We start from the raw sequence: 19,208 nt of genomic DNA, 5'->3' as shown, positions 1-19,208 counted from the left end.
CAAGCAACACAAAGAAGGTGTGTGGGACGAGAGAGGGAGCAGTAACACAACAGACAGCAAGAGCAGGGCATGGGGACAAGCAAAACAAAGGAGGTGTGAGGAGAAGGGACGGAGCAGCAACACAACAGACAGCAAGAGCAGGGCAAAGGGGCAAGCAACACAAAGGAGGTGCGAGGAGAAGGGAGGGAGTAGTAACACAACAGACAGCAAGAGCAGGGCATGGGGACAAGCAACACAAAGGAGGTGCGAGGAGAAGGGAGGGAGCAGCAACACAACAGACAGCAAGAGCAGGGCATGGGGACAAGCAACACAAAGGAGGTGTGTGGGACGAGAGAGGGAGCAGTAACACAACAGACAGCAAGAGCAGGGCATTGGGAAAAGCAACACAAAGGAGGTGTGTGGGACGAGAGAGGGAGCAGCAACACAACAGACAGCAAGAGCAGGGCGTGGGGACAAGCAACACAAAGGAGGTGTGTGGGACGAGAGATGGAGCAGCAACACAACAGACAGCAAGAGCAGGGCAAAGGGGCAAGCAACACAAAGGAGGTGCGAGGAGAAGGGAGGGAGTAGCAACACAACAGACAGCAGGAGCAGGGAATGGGAACAAGCAACACAAAGAAGGTGTGTGGGACGAGAGAGGGAGCAGTAACACAACAGACAGCAAGAGCAGGGCATGGGGACAAGCAACACAAAGGAGGTGCGAGGAGAAGGGAGGGAGTAGCAACACAACAGACAGCAAGAGCAGGGCATGGGGACAAGCAACACAAAGGAGGTGTGTGGGACGAGAGATGGAGCAGCAACACAACACAGCAAGAGCAGGGCAAAGGGACAAGCAACACAAAGGAGGTGCGAGGTGAAGGGAGGGAGTAGCAACACAACAGACAGCAAGAGCAGGGCATGGGGACAAGCAACACAAAGGAGGTGTGAGGAGAAGGGAGGGAGTAGCAACACAACAGACAGCAAGAGCAGGGCAAAAGGGCAAGCAACACAAAGGAGGTGCGAGGAGAAGGGAGGGAGTAGCAACACAACAGACAGCAGGAGCAGGGAATGGGAACAAGCAACACAAAGAAGGTGTGTGGGACGAGAGAGGGAGCAGCAACACAACAGACAGCAAGAGCAGGGCAAAGGGACAAGCAACACAAAGGAGGTGCGAGGAGAAGGGAGGGAGTAGCAACACAACAGACAGCAGGAGCAGGGAATGGGAACAAGCAACACAAAGAAGGTGTGTGGGACGAGAGAGGGAGCAGTAACACAACAGACAGCAAGAGCAGGGCATGGGGACAAGCAACACAAAGGAGGTGCGAGGAGAAGGGAGGGAGTAGCAACACAACAGACAGCAAGAGCAGGGCATGGGGACAAGCAACACAAAGGAGGTGTGTGGGACGAGAGATGGAGCAGCAACACAACACAGCAAGAGCAGGGCAAAGGGACAAGCAACACAAAGGAGGTGCGAGGTGAAGGGAGGGAGTAGCAACACAACAGACAGCAAGAGCAGGGCATGGGGACAAGCAACACAAAGGAGGTGTGAGGAGAAGGGAGGGAGTAGCAACACAACAGACAGCAAGAGCAGGGCAAAAGGGCAAGCAACACAAAGGAGGTGCGAGGAGAAGGGAGGGAGTAGCAACACAACAGACAGCAGGAGCAGGGAATGGGAACAAGCAACACAAAGAAGGTGTGTGGGACGAGAGAGGGAGCAGTAGCACAACAGACAGCAAGAGCAGGGCATGGGGACAAGCAAAACAAGCATTTGCAATGCATAAGGTCTCGCATTAGGAAAGTTTGAGCTATTGGTATTGTAAATGACACATTTTTTATATATGTGTTGGTTTTGAAAATAGCAAAAATAATAGCTTTGTCATTTACAATGCCAATAGTTATAACTTGTGACACCTATAGCATTTGTAATGCAATATGTGTTGTATTCACGTGACTTAGATGTATTGATATTACAAATAACAATGGCTTTGAATTTTTTTAATAATTAATACTTAAATAAAAGTTATTGTAATTTATAATAGCAATAGCTTAAACTTTTGTAAATAACTTTTGTGAAGAATATGTTCAGTGTATTTTATTGTGACAAAAATCCAAGAACAGAAGTGAAATACTAACCTATTTTTGTGACATTTGTAATAAAGCTTGAAACATTGAGAGATCATTTTTGACCCAGTTGTTGTTGAATGGTTGCACAGATTGATGCTGTGGTGGCGCTGAGTGATGTTGTGGTGGCGACTAGTGATGCTGTGGCATTCAATGATCCTGTGGTAGCGCATAGTGATGTTGTTGTGCCCCTTAGTGATGCTGTGGTGGTGCTGAGTGATGCTGTGGTGATGCGATAGATAGAGTGAGTGGGATAGATAGATAGAGTGAGGGCGATAGATAGATAGAGGGAGGGCGATAGATAGGAGTGAGGGCGATAGATAGCTAGACAGATAGATAGAGTGATGGCGATCAGTATCTAAATAAATAGATAGAATGAGGGCGATAGATAGATAGATAGATAGAGTGAGGGCGATAGGTAGATAGAGTGAGGGCGATAGATAGATAGCGTGAGGGCGATCGATAGAGTGAGGGCGATAGATAGAGTGAGGGTGTTAGATAGAGTGAGGGTGTTAGATAGATAGATAGATAGATCGATAGATAGATAGATAGATAGATAGATAGATAGATAGATAGATAGATAGATAGATAGATAGATAGATAGATAGATAGATAGATAGATAGATAGATAGATAGATAGATAGATAGATAGATAGATAGATAGATAGAGTGAGGGCGATAGATAGATAGTGAGGGCAATAGCAAGATAGATAGAGTGAGGGCAATAGCAAGATAGAGTGAGGGCGATAGATAGAGTGAGGGCGATAGAGTGAGGGCGATAGATAGAGTGAGGGCGATAGAGTGAGGGCGATAGATAGAGTGAGGGCGATAGATAGAGTGAGGGCGATAGATAGATAGATTGATAGATAGAGTGAGGGCGATTAGATAGATAGAGTGAGGGCGATAGATAGAGTTAGGGCGATAGATAGATAGAGTTAGGGCGATAGATAGATAGAGTTAGGGCGATAGATAGATAGAGTGAGGGCGATAGATAGAGTGAGGGCGATAGATAGAGTGAGGGCGATAGATAGAGTGAGGGCGATAGATAGAGTGAGGGCGATAGATAGAGTGAGGGCGATAGAGTGAGGGCGATAGATAGAGTGAAGGCGATTAGATAGATAGAGTGAGGCCGATAGATAGAGTGAGGGCGATAGATAGACAGATAGAGTGAGGGCGATAGATAGATAGACAGATAGAGTGAGGGCGATAGATAGAAAGACAGATAGAGTGAGGGCGATAGATAGATAGACAGATAGAGTGAGGGCGATAGATAGATAGATAGTTGTGTGTGGTTGTGTGTGGTTGTGTGTGCGTGGTTGTGTGTGTGTGGTGTGTGTTATGCTTTGTTTTGCTATGTTTTGTTATGCTATGGTATGTTTTGTTGTGTTTGGTATGCTATGCTATGTTTTGCTAGGCTATGATATGTTTTGTTTTGTTATGCCATGTTTTGTTTTGTTTTGTTATGCTGCGTTTTGTTAAGCTATGCTATGTTTTGTTATGTTATGCTATGTTTTGTTGTGTTTTGTTAAGCTATGCTATGCTTGGTTAGGCTATGCTATGCTTGGTTAGGCTATGCTATGCTTGGTTAGGCTATGCTCTATGCTTGTTAGGCTATGCTCTATGCTTGTTAGGCTATGCTCTATGCTTGGTTAGGCTATGCTCTATGCTTGGTTAGGCTATGCTCTATGCTTGGTTAGGCTATGCTCTATGCTTGGTTAGGCTATGCTCTATGCTTGGTTAGGCTATGCTCCATGCTTGGTTAGGTTATGCTCCATGCTTGGTTAGGTTATGCTCCATGCTTGGTTAGGTTATGCTCCATGCTTGGTTAGGTTAGGTTAGGATATGCGCTATGCTTGGTTAGGTTAGGTTATGCACTATGCTTGGTTAGGTTAGGTTATGCGCTATGCGCTATGTTATGCGCTATGTTATGCGCTATGTTATGCGCTATGTTATGCGCTATGTTATGCGCTATGCTATGCGCTATGTTGCGCTATGTTATGCGCTATGTTATGCGCTATGTTATGCGCTATGCGTTATGTTATGCGTTATGTTATGCGCTATGCGTTATGTTATGCGCTATGTTATGCGCTGTTATGCGCTATGTTATGCGCTGTTATGCACTATGCGCTATGTTATGCGCTATGCACTATGTTATGCGCTATGCACTATGTTATGCGCTATGTTATGCGCTATGCGCTATGTTATGCGCTATGTTATGCGCTATGTTATGCGCTATGCGCTATGTGTTGCGCTATGTTATGCGCTATGCGTTGCGCTATGTTATGCGCTATGTTATGCGCTATGCGCTATGTTATGCGCTATGCTATGCGCTATGCTATGCGCTATGCTATGCGCTATGCTATTCGCTATGCTATGCGCTATGTTATGCGCTATGTTATGCGCTATATTATGCGCTATGTGCTATGTTATGCGCTATGCGCTATGTTATGCGCTATGCTATGCGCTGCGCTATGTTATGCGCTATGTAATGCGCTATGTGCTGCGCTATGTTATGCGCTATGCTATGCGCTATACTATGCGCTATGCTATGCGCTATGCTATGCGCTATGTTATGCGCTATGTTATGCGCTATGCGCTATGTTGTGCGCTATGCTATGCGCTATGTTATGCGCTATGTTCTGCGCTATGCGCTATGTTATGCGCTATGTTATGCGCTATGCGCTATGTTATGCGCTATGTTATGCGCTATGTTATGCGCTTTGCGCTATGTTATGCGCTATGTTATGCGCTATGATATGCGCTATGTTATGCGCTATGCGCTATGTTATGCGCTATGCTATGCGCTATGTTATGCGCTATGCTATGCGCTATGTTATGCGCTATGTTATGCGCTATGTTATGCGCTATGTTATGCGCTATGCGCTATGTTATGCGCTATGTTATGCGCTATGCGCTATGATATGCGCTATGTTATGCGCTATGCGCTATGTTATGCGCTATGCTATGCGCTATGTTATGCGCTATGCTATGCGCTATGTTATGCGCTATGTTATGCGCTATGTTATGCGCTATGTTATGCGCTGTTATGCGCTGTTATGCGCTATGTTATGCGCTATGCGCAATGTTATGCCCTATGCGCTATGTTATGCGCTATGTTATGCGCTATGCTATGCGCTATGCGCTATGTTATGCGCTATGTTATGCGCTATGCTATGCGCTATGCGCTGCGCTATGTTATGCGCTATGTTATGCGCTATGTTATGCGCTATGTTATGCGCTATGCTATGCGCTATGCTATGCGCTATGTTATGCGCTATGTTATGCGCTATGCGCTATGTTATGCGCTATGCGCTATGTTATGCGCTATGCGCTATGTTATGCGCTATGCTATGCGCTATGCGCTATGTTATGGGCTATGTTATGCGCTATGTTCTGCGCTATGCGCTATGTTATGCGCTATGTTATGCGCTATGTTATGCGCTATGCGCTATGATATGCGCTATGTTATGCGCTATGCGCTATGCTATGCGCTATGCTATGCGCTATGTTATGCGCTATGTTATGCGCTATGTGCTATGTAATGCGCTATGTTATGCGCTATGTTATGCGCTATGTTATGCGCTATGTTATGCGCTATGTTATGTGCTATGCGCTGCGCTATGTTATGCGCTATGCTATGCGCTATGCGCTGCGCTATGTAATGCGCTATGTTATGCGCTATGTTATGCGCTATGTTATGCGCTATGTTATGCGCTATGTTATGCGCTATGCGCTGCGCTATGTTATGCGCTATGTTATGCGCTATGCTATGCGCTATGCTATGCGGTATGTTATGCGCTGTGCGCTATGTTATGCGCTATGCTATGCGCTATGTTATGCGCTATGTTATGCGCTATGCTATGCGCTATGCGCTATGTTATGCGCTATGTTCTGCGCTATGTTATGCGCTATGTTATGCGCTATGCGCTATGATATGCGCTATGTTATGCGCTATGCGCTATGTTATGCGCTATGCTATGCGCTATGCTATGCGCTATGTTATGCGCTATGCGCTATGTTATGCGCTATGTAATGCGCTATGTTATGCGCTGTTATGCGCTATGCGCTATGTTATGTGCTATGCGCTGCGCTATGTTATGCGCTATGTTAGCGCATAACATAGCGCATAACATAGCGCATATGTTATGCGCTATGTTATGCGCTATGCTATGAGCTATGTTATGCGCTATGTTATGCGCTATGTTATGCGCTATGCGCTGTTATGCGCTATGCTATGCGCTATGTTATGCGCTATGTTATGCGCTATGCTATGCGCTATGTTATGCGCTATGTGCTATGTTCTGCGCTATGTTCTGCGCTATGCGCTATGTTATGCGCTATGCGCTATGTTATGCGCTATGTTATGCGCTGTTATGCGCTATGTTGCGCTATGTTATGCGCTATGTTATGCGCTATGTTATGCTGTGTTTTGCTATCCTATGCTTTGCTGTGTTTTGCTATCCTATGCTTTGCTGTGTTTTGCTATCCTATGCTTTGCTGTGTTTTGCTATCCTATGCTTTGCTGTGTTTTGCTATCCTTTGCTTTGCTGTGTTTTGCTATCCTATGCTTTGCTGTGTTTTGCTATCCTATGATTTTCTGTGTTATGCTTTGCTGTGTTTTGTTATGCTATGTTTTGTTGTTTTACTATGATATGCTATGTTTTGGTATGCTATGTTGTTTTGCTATCCTATGCTTTGTTTTGCTATGTTTTGTTATGTTCTGCTGTTTTGTTCTGCTGTTTTGTTGTGTTATGTTATGCTATGCTATGTTTTGTTTTGTTATGCTATTCTATGTTTTGCTATGCTATACAATTCTATGTTTTGCTATGCTATGTTTTGTTTTAAGTTATGTTATGCTATGTTTTGCTATGCTATCCTATGCTTTGTTTTGCTATGTTTTGTTATGTTCAGCTGTTTTGTTGTGTTATGTTATGCTATGCTATGGTTTGTTTTGTTTTACTATGCTATGTTTTGTTTTGCTATTCTTTGTTATGTTATGCTATGTTTTGTTATGCTATTCTATGTTATGCTATGGTTTGTTTTGTTATGCTATTCTATGTTTTGCTGTGTTATGCTATGTTTTGTTATGTTCTGCTGTTTTGTTATGCTATGTTTTGTTATGCTATGTTATGCTATGTTTTGTTATGCTATGATTTGTTATGCTATGTTTTGTTATGCTATGTTATGTTATGCTATGATTTGTTACGCTATGATTTGTTATGCTATGTTTTGCTATGCTATGTTTTGCTATGCTATGGTTTGTTCTGCTATGGTTTGTTGTGTTATGTTATGCTATGTTTTGTTGTTTTACTATGATATGCTATTTTTTGCTATGCTATGTTTTGTTTTGCTATCCTATGCTTTGTTTTGCTATGTTTTTTTTATGTTCTGCTGTTTTGTTGTGTTATGTTATGCTATGCTATGTTTTGTTTTGTTTTACTATGCTATGTTTTATTTTGCTATTCTTTGCTATGTTATGCTATGGTTTGTTTTGTTTTACTATGCTATGTTTTGTTTTGCTATTCTTTGTTATGTTTTGCTATGGTTTGTTTCGTTATGCTATTCTATGTTTTGCTGTGTTATGCTATGTTTTGTTATGCTATGTTTTGTTATGCTATGATTTGTTATGCTATGTTTTGTTCTGCTATGTTTTGTTCTGCTATGTTTTGTTCTGCTATGTTTTGTTCTGCTATATTTTGTTGTTTTACTATGATATGCTTTGTTTTGCTATGCTTTGTTTTGTTATGCTATGGTGTTTTGTTGTGTTTTGTTATGCTATGCTTTGTTGTGTTTTGCTATGCTATGTTTTGTTGTGTTTTGCTATCCTATGCTTTGTTATGCTGTGCTTTTGCTATTTTATGCTTTTGTTTGTTATGCTATGCTATGCTGTGTTTCATTATGCTATGCTATGTTTTGTTATGCTATGCTTGTAAGGGTATGTGAGGGTGTGTGTGTGAGTGTGTGAGGGTGAGTGAGGGGGGTGAGGGTGTGTGAGGGGGTGTGAGGGTGAGGGGGTGTGAGGGTGTGAGGGTGAGAGGGTGAGGGGGTGTGAGGGTGAGGGGGTGTGAGGGGGTGTGAGGGTGAGGGGGGGTGAGGGTGAGGGGGGGTGAGGGTGGGTGAGGGTGTGTGAGGGTATGTGAGGGTATGTGAGGGGTGTGAGGGTGAGAGTGTGTGAGGGTGAGTGTGTGAGGGTGAGAGTGTGTGAGGGTGAGGGGGTGTGAGGGTGAGGGGTGTGAGGGTGAGGGGTGTGAGGGGGTGTGAGGGTGAGGCAGTGTGAGGGTGAGGGGGTGTGAGGGTGAGGGGGTGAGTGAGGGTGAGGGGGCGTGAAGGTGAGGGGGTGTGAAGGGGTGTGAGGGTGAGGGGGTGAGAGGGTATGTGAGGGTGAGAGGGAGGGTGAGGGTGTGTGAGGGTGAGGGTGTGTGAGTTAGGGGGTGTGAGGGTGAGGAGGTGTGTGAGGGGTCAGGGGGTGTGAGGGGGTGAGGGCGAGTGAGGGGGGTGAGGGCATGAGGGCGAGTGTCTCCAATGAATGTCACTGCTTCGCCTTCGTTGAAAATGTTCAGTGCTGCAAATAGAGCATGCTGCCCTAATTATCACAGCATGAGGCCCTAAAGTGATAATAATCACAGCATGCAGATAGGCGCCCCACGCTGCTGGAGCACTCAACTGCACATTAATTATAGTTGAGTGCTCCAGCAGCTTGGGGCGCCTGTTGACATGCTGTGATAAGTGGGGTCTCAAGCTGTGATAATTGTTGTTACTTGCGCACACAAGCTCCAATGAATGTAGCTGATTCGCCTTCTAAAATGTTTAGTGCTGCACGTTTAAATAGAGCATGCCGCCCTAATTATGCAGCCTTTATGACTAATGAAGGCGTGGTGGTGGCGCCAGTAATATGCCTGCTCAATTATCACAGCATGCCGAGAGGCGCCCCACGCTGCTGGAGCACTCAACTGTGCATTAATTATAGTTGAGTGCTCCAGCAGCCTGAGGCGCCTGTTGACATGCTGTGATAAGTGGGTCTCATGCTGTTATAATTGTTGCGGTTCCTGAGGAAGTGGAGACTCCTGCTGGGATAATTGGTCTTGTGGCCTCAGGAAGTAGAGTTTCATGCTGGGATAATTGGTCTGGCGGCGCTTGCGGTGCCTGACGTCCAACAAACGTGCACAAGCTGCTCAACCTTGAAGCGCGTTCACAGACCTGGGTCGGCTCGTGCCTAGGTCTGTATCGGGCTCGTTCACAGCTGTTACTCCCTTGACAGGGATGAAGGCGGCTATAAGTCTCGTTGGCGGCAGCGCTTCGCGCTGCAACGCCAGCGAGACCTAAAAAGGAGGGGTGGGGGACGAGAGAGGGAGCAGTAACACAACAGACAGCAAGAGCAGGGCATGGGGACAAGCAAAAAAAGGAGGGGTGGGGAACGAGAGAGGGAGTAGCAACACAACAGACAGCAAGAGCAGGGCATGGGGACAAGCAACACAAAGGAGGTGCGAGGAGAAGGGAGGGAGTAGCAACACAACAGACAACAAGAGCAGGGCATGGGGACAAGCAACACAAAGGAGGTGCGAGGAGAAGGGAGAGAGTAGCAACACAACAGACAGCAAGAGCAGGGCAAAGGGACAACCAACACAAAGGAGGTGTGTGGGACGAGAGAGGGAGCAGCAACACAACAGACAGCAAGAGCCGGTCAAAGGAACAAGCAACACAAATGAGGTGCGAGGAGAAGGGAGGGAGTAGCAACACAACAGACAGCAAGAGCAGGGCAAAGGGGCAAGCAACACAAAGGAGGTGCGAGGAGAAGGGAGGGAGTAGCAACACAACAGACAGCAAGAGCAGGGCAAAGGGGCAAGCAACACAAAGGAGGTGCGAGGAGAAGGGAGGGAGTAGCAATACAACAGACAGCAGGAGCAGGGAATGGGAACAAGCAACACAAAGAAGGTGTGTGGGACGAGAGAGGGAGCAGTAACACAACAGACAGCAAGAGCAGGGCATGGGGACAAGCAAAACAAAGGAGGTGTGAGGAGAAGGGACGGAGCAGCAACACAACAGACAGCAAGAGCAGGGCAAAGGGGCAAGCAACACAAAGGAGGTGCGAGGAGAAGGGAGGGAGTAGTAACACAACAGACAGCAAGAGCAGGGCAAAGGGACAAGCAACACAAAGGAGGTGCGAGGAGAAGGGACGGAGCAGCAACACAACAGACAGCAAGAGCAGGGCATGGGGACAAGCAACACAAAGGAGGTGTGTGGGACGAGAGAGCAGTAACACAACAGACAGCAAGAGCAGGGCATGGGGACAAGCAACACAAAGGAGGTGCGAGGAGAAGGGACGGAGTAGCAACACAACAGACAGCAAAAGCAGGGCAAAGGGGCAAGCAACACAAAGGAAGTGTGTGGGACGAGAGAGGGAGCAGTAACACAACAGACAGCAAGAGCAGGGCGTGGGGACAAGCAACACCAAGGAGGTGTGTGGGACGAGAGAGGGAGCAGTAACACAACAGACAGCAAGAGCAGGGCATGGGGACAAGCAACACAAAGGAGGGGCAGGGGAGGGAGAAAAACAGCAGACTAATGCACTCTTCAAGAGTGAATGTCAAAATGTTCTTTCAAAAGTACATACAGAAGAGTGCGCCCAATGGAAGGACACTGGCTGAATACAGGAAGGTGTACTAGCCACATGCTCCTTGGCAGCGACACATACTGGAAGCAGGTGGCGCTGACCGATCAGAAGCAAGGAAATGAGAGTGGCATGGAAACCAACCAATGGTAAGCAGTGGTAAGTAATGGGCAGGCTCTAAGTCCGATGTAAGCTTTTTTTTTGTTAACAATAGATTTTGCCAACAGCACATGTGCGCTGTTCAGGTGAAACCTAAAAATGTGCTAATAAAGGTATGAGAAATATAACAATCATAATAACACAACTGCACATAAAGGAGCTGCCAAGTTGGTTCAATCTAGCTATGATAATATAGCTATTCATTTCTTGGTGTGGCCTAATACTTTGCCAATTATTTGTCTTTGGCTTAATACTAAAATAGCTGTTCACTAAATGCATAGTCGTAATGAACTTAGTAATATTGAAAATGCAATTAGCAAGGTCACAACTATTTTGCTGGATTCGGTGTAAGTAAGGGAAATGGAATTACGTAATGATTATAAAAACCCTGCTTTTTTAAAATGACAGCAAATTTGCAAATCAGTATCTATTTGGTACTGTGGCCTGTGCTCCTCAAAATAAGATCCAGCACCTCTATGCTTTAAAACAATCGCTATAAAAAGAGGCGCCTTGAAGGCCTGGCAGCAAGCAAAAGCAAAGCATGAAGACAGTTACATAGCCACAACGTAAGAAAGACGATAAAAGATACTTACGCTTGTAATAGGCGAACTGCAGATAGTGGTACATAGTGGCTACGAACTTCTCCACAAAAAAGCCTCCAACATTCGGGGTCAGGTTGGTTTCACAGTCCACTTTACACCTCAGGACATCCACAAAAAGATCTGAAATGGACCCAAAACAAAGTCATAAAAAAGGAAAATTGAGATAATTGCTTTATCAGTTCTGTCCCCGAATCCTATGGTTGGTGTCATGTGCTGCATCAGAACCACTTTTGACACCTACTCTTTTTCTTATTGGGCTAACAGATGCCAGAAAAGACATGAAAGTAATCTGCTACATAGTACTGGCCCAGTAAGGACTCTCAGGCCACCTACTAGGAGGTTTGTAGCAATTAACAAAAACAAACATACATTGCTAGCATATACCTATCCACACAAGTCATGGTGGTAGAGTGCAACCTCCCCAGATCTGCTATATAAAGGTAGGACACTGTTGGGAATAGCTGACAAGGTCACTCACTCTGACAACCACCGAAGACCCCTAATCAAGGGTAAACCCTCCAGGCAAAGGGAACAATGACGAATAATCTCCCATGGAAAGGCATTGTTGGAAGGGGCGATCCCAGAGGGCCAGGTTATGCTCACCCAGTCACCCCAAGACCCACCTCTCCCACAGAACTTGCCGAGTCTTGATTGGGAGGTCCCCACCGGGGAGGACTTCGAGTCTAGGATCGTACACACTGAGCTCACACCACACTACGGACAGACACCACACCGTTGGGTTGAAGTAACAAGTTCTTTTATATAAGAAAGGAACGAAGGAAACACTCTTATGTACACAGTGGTCGAGGGACCACAAAGTCGTTGAGGAATCGGGGAGGGGGAAGCGGGACAGTCTTTTAGTCTCTGGGACAGTACGAGGCGTACCCTACGCACAGCTCTCAATCCTCGAGCCGGGGGGTACGGGATGATGGGCGTACTGGCTGCTTCACCTCCGTCGAGTCGGCTCGGGCGTGATGGTGATCTCGATGGTCCAGCCGGACCAGAGCACTCCTCAAGCCGCGACGAGGTCAGCAGGGCTCGATCTGGAGAAGTTCGTGAGGAGCCGCGACAGCGTCAGCAGGGCTCCGATGGTTCAGTTCAGCTCGAGCCGCGACAGCGTCAGCAGGGCTCCGATGGTTCAGTTCAGCTTGAGCCGCGACAGCGTCAGCAGGGCTCCGGTGGTTCAGTTCAGCTTGAGCCGCGACGGTGTCAGCAGGGCTCCGATGGTTCAGTTCAGCTTGAGCCGCGACAGTGTCTGCTGGGCTCCAATGGTTCAGTTCAGCTTGAGCCGCGACCGTGTCAGCAGGGCTCCGATGGTTCAGTTCAGCTTGAGCCGCGACAGCGTCAGCAGGGCTCCGATGGTGATAGTTCAGCTTGAGCCGCGACAGCGTCAGCAGGGCTCCGAGGTTCCAGATGAGTCTTCTTAGGGTCAGCCGCGATCAGATCAGCAGGCTTCAGGTCCAAGATACAACTGCCCGCCAGTTGTCCGGCGGGCCCAGTTATAGTTCTTTCGCTCTTTGATCTCTGGACCCTCGCAGGCAGAGGTCTCCTGCCCTGGGGGCTGGCCGATGGCGAGGTCCGGCGGTTGGCTCTTTGATCCCTTTGAAAGGATGGGTCCGGGAATTCCCAGACGCCCAGCGGGTCTGGAGCCAGCCCTCGGGGAGGCCAGAAGGGTGATCGAAACTGGCCCACAGGGGAGGGCCAAAGGTGTGATGGATACCAGGTTCTCAGGGGAGGCCGGAGGTGGTATCGAAACTCCCCGGCTTATCTCACTTGGGGAGCCCTTTACCCCCTGGCAGGGACTGGCGCGCCTTTGGAGTCTGGGTTTCGCTGGGGCCGGGGTCACGCTAGGCCCAGGGAGACAGGGATGTCGGGAAGGGAAGATGGCGTCCGGGCCTTGTGGGGCATGCCAGGTTAGGCGCGAGGAGCCGGGCGAGGAGCGGGAAAGGCAGGCCTGGTCGAGGTTCTCGGGGGATCTAGGTGTACGGGGAGTATGACGACCAGGCTCGGGGTTCAGGCTACACTCACGGGGATGCTGCGCAGTGGTCTCGGGGTGCAGGCCTACGCTCGCAGGGTGTGGAGGGACCGAGGTGCACCACGCCACGAGGCCGGGTCCAACACGCGTCCCCCCCAGCTGAAGGCGGGGAGAACTACCCATCCTCGTGGGGGTTCTCTTCGCTGAGGCGGAAGAATCGGGACAGGCCGTCAGAGTTGGCGTGGTCAGAACCAGGTCGGTGTTCAACAGTGAAATCCATCCCCTGGAGGGAGATGGACCAGCGCAGCAATTTGGGATTCTGCCCTCTCATTTGCATTAGCCACCGGAGAGGTCGGTGGTCGGTTTGGACCTGGAAGTGAGTCCCGAACAAGTAGGGCCTCAGCTTCTTCAGGGCCCAAACCACCGCGAAGGCCTCCCGCTCGATGGTGCTCCACCTTTGTTCTCGAGGGAGTAGCCTCTGGCTAATGAAGGCCACTGGTCGGTCTAGGCCGTTCTCGTTCACCTGGGACAGGACAGCTCCGATGCCATGCTCGGACGCGTCCGTCTGGACTACAAACTCTCGTGAGTAGTCGGGGGCCTGTAGAATGGGGGCCGTGCACATGGCGTCTTTTAAGGTTTCGAACGCCTCTTGGCAGGCGGGGGTCCAGCTGACTCTCTTCGGCTGGCTTTTGGAGGTCAACTCCGTGAGGGGGGCTACGATGCTACCGTACCCCTTGATGAACCGGCGGTAGTACCCCGTAAGCCCTAGAAACGCCCGCACTTCCGTCTGGGTCGTGGGGGCCTTCCAGGCCACGATGGCATCGATCTTGGGCTGGAGGGGGGCTACGAGGCCGCTTCCGACCTGGTGCCCGAGGTAGACTACGGACCCCTGCCCGATCTGGCACTTGCTTGCCTTAATGGTGAGACCCGCCCTCCTCAGGGCGGTCAGCACCGCCCAGAGGTGCTGGAGGTGCTGGGGCCAGTGGGAACTGTATACTGCGATATCGTCCAGATACGCAGCGCTGAACTCTTCCAACCCCGCCAGGACCTGGTTCACCAGCCTCTGGAAGGTGGCGGGGGCGTTCTTCATCCCGAAGGGCATCACCCGGAAATGGTAGTGACCATCCGGGGTGGAAAAAGCGGATCTTTCCTTAGCTCCCTCGGTGAGGGCGATCTGCCCGTAGCCACTGGTCAGGTCGAACGTGCTTAGGAACCGAGCAGCCCCGAGGCGATCGATAAGCTCGTCGGCTCGGGGGATGGGATGAGCATCGGTTCTGGTGACTGCGTTGAGCCCGCGGTAGTCAACGCAGGACCTCAGCTCGGGAACCACACCGGGGGCGGCTGCCTTCGGAACCAGGACCACGGGACTAGCCCATGGGCTGTCAGAGGCTTCGACCACCCCGAGAGCTAGCATCTTCGATACCTCGGCCTTGATGCAGGCCCGAACTCTGTCAGGGACGCGGTAGGTTCTGTGCCGTACCGGTGGACTGTCCCCGGTGTCCACATCGTGGACGCACCAGCTGGTGACGCCAGGGGTGAGGGAGAAAAGGTCCGAGAACTGTCCCAACAACTGGCGACAGTCCTCGTGCTGCTTGGGGGAGAGGGAGGAGGAGAGACTCACTCCCTCTACGGAGCCATCTTTTTCTTGGGTGGACAGGAGATCAGGGAGAGGCTCCGTTTCTTCTTCTTCCCCATCGTCCGTGGCGAGGAGTAAGCTCAACTCGGAGCGGGCGAAGTGGGGCTTGAGGCGGTTCACATGGAGGACCCGCAAGGGGTTCCTGGGGGACTCTACATTGACGAGGTAGGTCACCTGACTCTTGCGTTCTACCACCTTGAAGGGCCCTGTCCACTTGTCTTGCAGGGCACAGGGATCCACCGGGGCCATCACCCAGACCTGCTGTCCGGGCTGAAACTCGACCAGAGTGGCATTTTGATCATACCACCGTTTCATCTCTTCTTGACTGGCCTCGAGGTTGGCCTCGGCCAGTTCTCTGAACTTCCTCGTCTGATTCCGGAGGGCCAGAATGTATCGAAATACATCCGGAGGGGGCTCTGGGGCCGCCGTCTCCCACCCTTCCTTGACCAGGGTGAGGGGTCCCCTGACGGGGTGTCCGTAGAGCAGCTCGAAGGGGCTGAACCCCAGGGACTTCTGGGGGACTTCGCGGTACGCGAAGAGGAGACAGGGAAGGAGGACGTCCCATTTACGCCTCAGGGGCTCTTCGAGACCCATGATCATCCCCTTGAGGGTCCGGTTAAAGCGTTCCACCAGACCGTTACCCTGGGGGTGGTATGGAGTGGTAAATTTGTACGTCACCCCACACTGTTGCCACAGGGATTTCATGTATTTCGAAATGAAATTGGTCCCTCGGTCGCTGACGACTTCTCGGGGGAATCCCACCCGGGAGAAGATGGCCATGAGGGCCCGCCCCACTACGGGGGCGGTCACCGTTCGGAGGGGAATGGCTTCGGGGTAGCGAGTGGCATGGTCCACCAGGATGAGGATAAAGCGGTGGCCCAAGGATGTCCGGGGGTCGAGGGGGCCCACGATGTCGATTCCCACCCTTTCAAAGGGGGTACTGACCACGGGGAAGGGTTGGAGAGGAGCCTTGCGCTTCCCTCCGCTCTTCCCGCTGGACTGACACGTGGGACAGGATTTACAATGGGCCTCCACATCAGAGCGCATGCCCGGCCAGTAGAAGTGGGTGACCAGGCGCTGGTACGTTTTGTCTTGGCCCAAGTGTCCCGCCAGGGGTACATCATGGGCCAGGTTCCGAAGGAAGCCGCGGAAGCGTAGGGGGACCACCAGCACTCGGCCGGACCCTAGCTCGGCGGACTTTTGCTCGCTGTATAGGAGGCCGTTCTCCCAATAGATAAAGTGGGAGCCGGTCTGGTCACCGGCGGCCTGGGCGGCGGCCTGCTGCCGCAGCCCCACAAGGGAGGGACAGGAGGTCTGCTCCAAGCAGAACTCTTCTCGGGACGGTCCCCCTTCCTGGCGCCATTGGGCCAGCTCAGGAAGGTCGTCCAAGCTCGAGGTCGGTTCGACGTCGGGGCCGAGGGGCCCTGCGCTGGGAGGAAGCTCTCCCCGGGGAATAGCTCAGGGGTCTCAAAGGATTCTGGGACCTCGGGGTCCTCGGGGGTAGTCGGTGCCACCTCTAAGGTCGCCCCTTCGGGGGTGGCCCTTCGGGCGGTCATCGACCGGGTACTCACACAGGCCCACTCGGGCAGGCCCACCATCTCCAAGTGGGTCCTCTTCTCAACCCGCTGCCATGGGGAGCTCTCCAGATCGTTGCCGAGCAGGCAATCCACAGGCATGTCGGAGCGGACTGCCACGCGTAACTCCCCAGAGACGCCCCCCCACTCGAACGGGACTTGAGCTATCCGGCAGGTGCGGACGGAGTTATCGGCTGCGATCACCCTGCAGGAGATGTGGGGAACAATCTGGGCCTCAGTGACGAGGTGCCGTTTGACGGCGGTGATACTGGCCCCAGTATCCCGGAGCGCCCCTATGTGATGGCCATTGACAGTCACCTGCTGTCGGTATTTCTCGGTATTGTCGGGTAGGGGGGCTCCTGGGACCATCTCCCTATCACCCAGGGAGACTAACATCATGGCTGCGGGGTCAGCTCCCTCGAACTCCTCTTCTCCCCCCTCCTCTTCTAGGGCTACGGAGGTGATGTGGCGCACTGGGGGCCCTGCAGCGGCAGGCTTCTTGAACAGAGGGCAGCGGGGGTCATTGGCATAATGCCCTGGTTGCTGGCAATGATAGCAGGCTTGGCTGACTCGGGCCCTGGTTTAGCTGGGGGAAACCCTGCGCGCGCTGTGGGAGGCGAGGTACCTGGCTGGTTTCTGGGGGGACTGCGCGGGGACCCTACCTGGGAACCCCGCTGTCTATTCTGATTCCCCCCTCCCCTCTGGCGGGACGATCCCTGTTCATTTCGGCCAGAATCTTCCCCGGGCCCCCGGGGGACTCTGGTGCTCACCCAGCGATCGGTCTCGACGGCCAGTTTCCGGGGGTCAGCCAACTTGCTGTCCAGGAGGTGCTGTCGGAGTTCCACAAAGCAATTTAGGGACAAATGTTCATAGGCAATGAGGTCTATGAGCCCCTCGAAGGTGGATACCTTGCTGCCCTTGATCCACCCGTCCAGGGCCCGGCTGTAGAAATTGACATATTCTACCCATGTGGTGCCGGGGATCTTCTTGCAGTCTCTAAAGCGTTGGCGGTACATTTCAGGGGTGAGCCCGTACCTTGTGAGGAGGGCTTCTTTCATGTGGTTGTAGGAGGTCTGTTCGGCGGACGGGAGGTCGAGTAGGGTGTCTCTCCCCTCACTCAGGAATCGACCCCACAGCCCGGCTCCCCAATCTTTCTGCGGAACTCGGTGTGAGGTCATGGCGACCTCGTAGGCCTTGAACCATTGCTGGATGTCATCGTTTTTATAATATTCTTTGACCACATCCTTGGGGATGTGGACCTTGGGTTCCACCGGGGGAACAGACTCTCGGGTCGCTGCGGTCTTGTTGCCTTCGTTCCGGGCCTTTAGTTCTATTTCCAATATGCTGCGCTCGTGCTCCAGCTGGAGCTTCTTTCCGTCATGTTCTCACTGGAGTTTCTTTTCCTCCAGTTCTCCTTGCAGCCGCAACTGCTCGATGGCTAGCTTTTTCTCGGCCAGCTTGAGTTCTCCTTCCATCTTCAAACGGGCTAGTTCTAGCTCGTGGTTTCGGTTGCGCTCTCGGTCGGTCATCTCTTCCCGGGATAGGCCTCTTTCCGTGCTGGGAGTCTGCATCGGGGACTCCGTTCTTTCTCGCTCTAGGGCGTGGGTTTCGATCAGGGGTGCTCCCCCTCCATCGACTTCTGTCGGTGCTGGAGGTTGGGCTCCGGCCTCCACCCAGGCTGTTAGAGCTTGTTGAAAGTCCTCTTTGGTGTTTAATCCCGTCAACGGGATATGGAGATCTTTGCAGAATTGTTTGAGCTCACGGTGAGAATAGTCTTTCAGGAGTTCCATCTGGAAGGTGGTCTCGTCGTTCATGAGGCTCATGGTTGTTCTTCGTTCGGGTAGTGTGTCAGTGCTGTATGATCCCTAGACGTAGGTTCTTATCGCGACGCTGCCACCAATGTTGGAAGGGGCGATCCCAGAGGGCCAGGTTATGCTCACCCAGTCACCCCAAGACCCACCTCTCCCACAGAACTTGCTGAGTCTTGATTGGGAGGTCCCCACCGGGGAGGACTTCGAGTCTAGGATCGTACACACTGAGCTCACACCACACTACGGACAGACACCACACCGTTGGGTTGAAGTAACAAGTTCTTTTATATAAGAAAGGAACGAAGGAAACACTCTTATGTACACAGTGATCGAGGGACCACAAAGTCGTTGAGGAATCGGGGAGGGGGAAGCGGGACAGTCTTTTAGTCTCTGGGACAGTACGAGGCGTACCCTACGCACAGCTCTCAATCCTCGAGCCGGGGGGTACGGGATGATGGGCGTACTGGCTGCTTCACCTCCGTCGAGTCGGCTCGGGCGTGATGGTGATCTCAATGGTCCAGCCGGACCAGAGCACTCCTCAAGCCGCGACGAGGTCAGCAGGGCTCGATCTGGAGAAGTTCGTGAGGAGCCGCGACAGCGTCAGCAGGGCTCCGATGGTTCAGTTCAGCTCGAGCCGCGACAGCGTCAGCAGGGCTCCGATGGTTCAGTTCAGCTTGAGCCGCGACAGCGTCAGCAGGGCTCCGGTGGTTCAGTTCAGCTTGAGCCGCGACAGTGTCAGCAGG

The 19,208-nt window shown here is 51.2% G+C and overlaps 1 protein-coding gene across 1 annotated transcript in view; it reads right to left on the bottom strand.

Annotated features, from left to right (window-relative positions):
- P3H4 (prolyl 3-hydroxylase family member 4 (inactive)) overlaps positions 1–19,208 on the bottom strand; it is a 97,277-nt gene that overhangs the window by 10,635 nt on the left and 67,434 nt on the right. Inside the window, exon 4 of the mRNA XM_078645449.1 lies at positions 11,461–11,589. Coding sequence (XP_078501575.1) covers positions 11,461–11,589 — 129 coding nt within the window. The remainder of the gene's footprint in view (positions 1–11,460; positions 11,590–19,208) is intronic.

This window comes from Lissotriton helveticus, chromosome 5_1, assembly GCF_964261635.1.
Source record: "Lissotriton helveticus chromosome 5_1, aLisHel1.1, whole genome shotgun sequence".
Lineage (NCBI taxonomy): Eukaryota > Metazoa > Chordata > Amphibia > Caudata > Salamandridae > Lissotriton > Lissotriton helveticus.
This window is presented reverse-complemented; position numbering and strand designations above follow the sequence as displayed.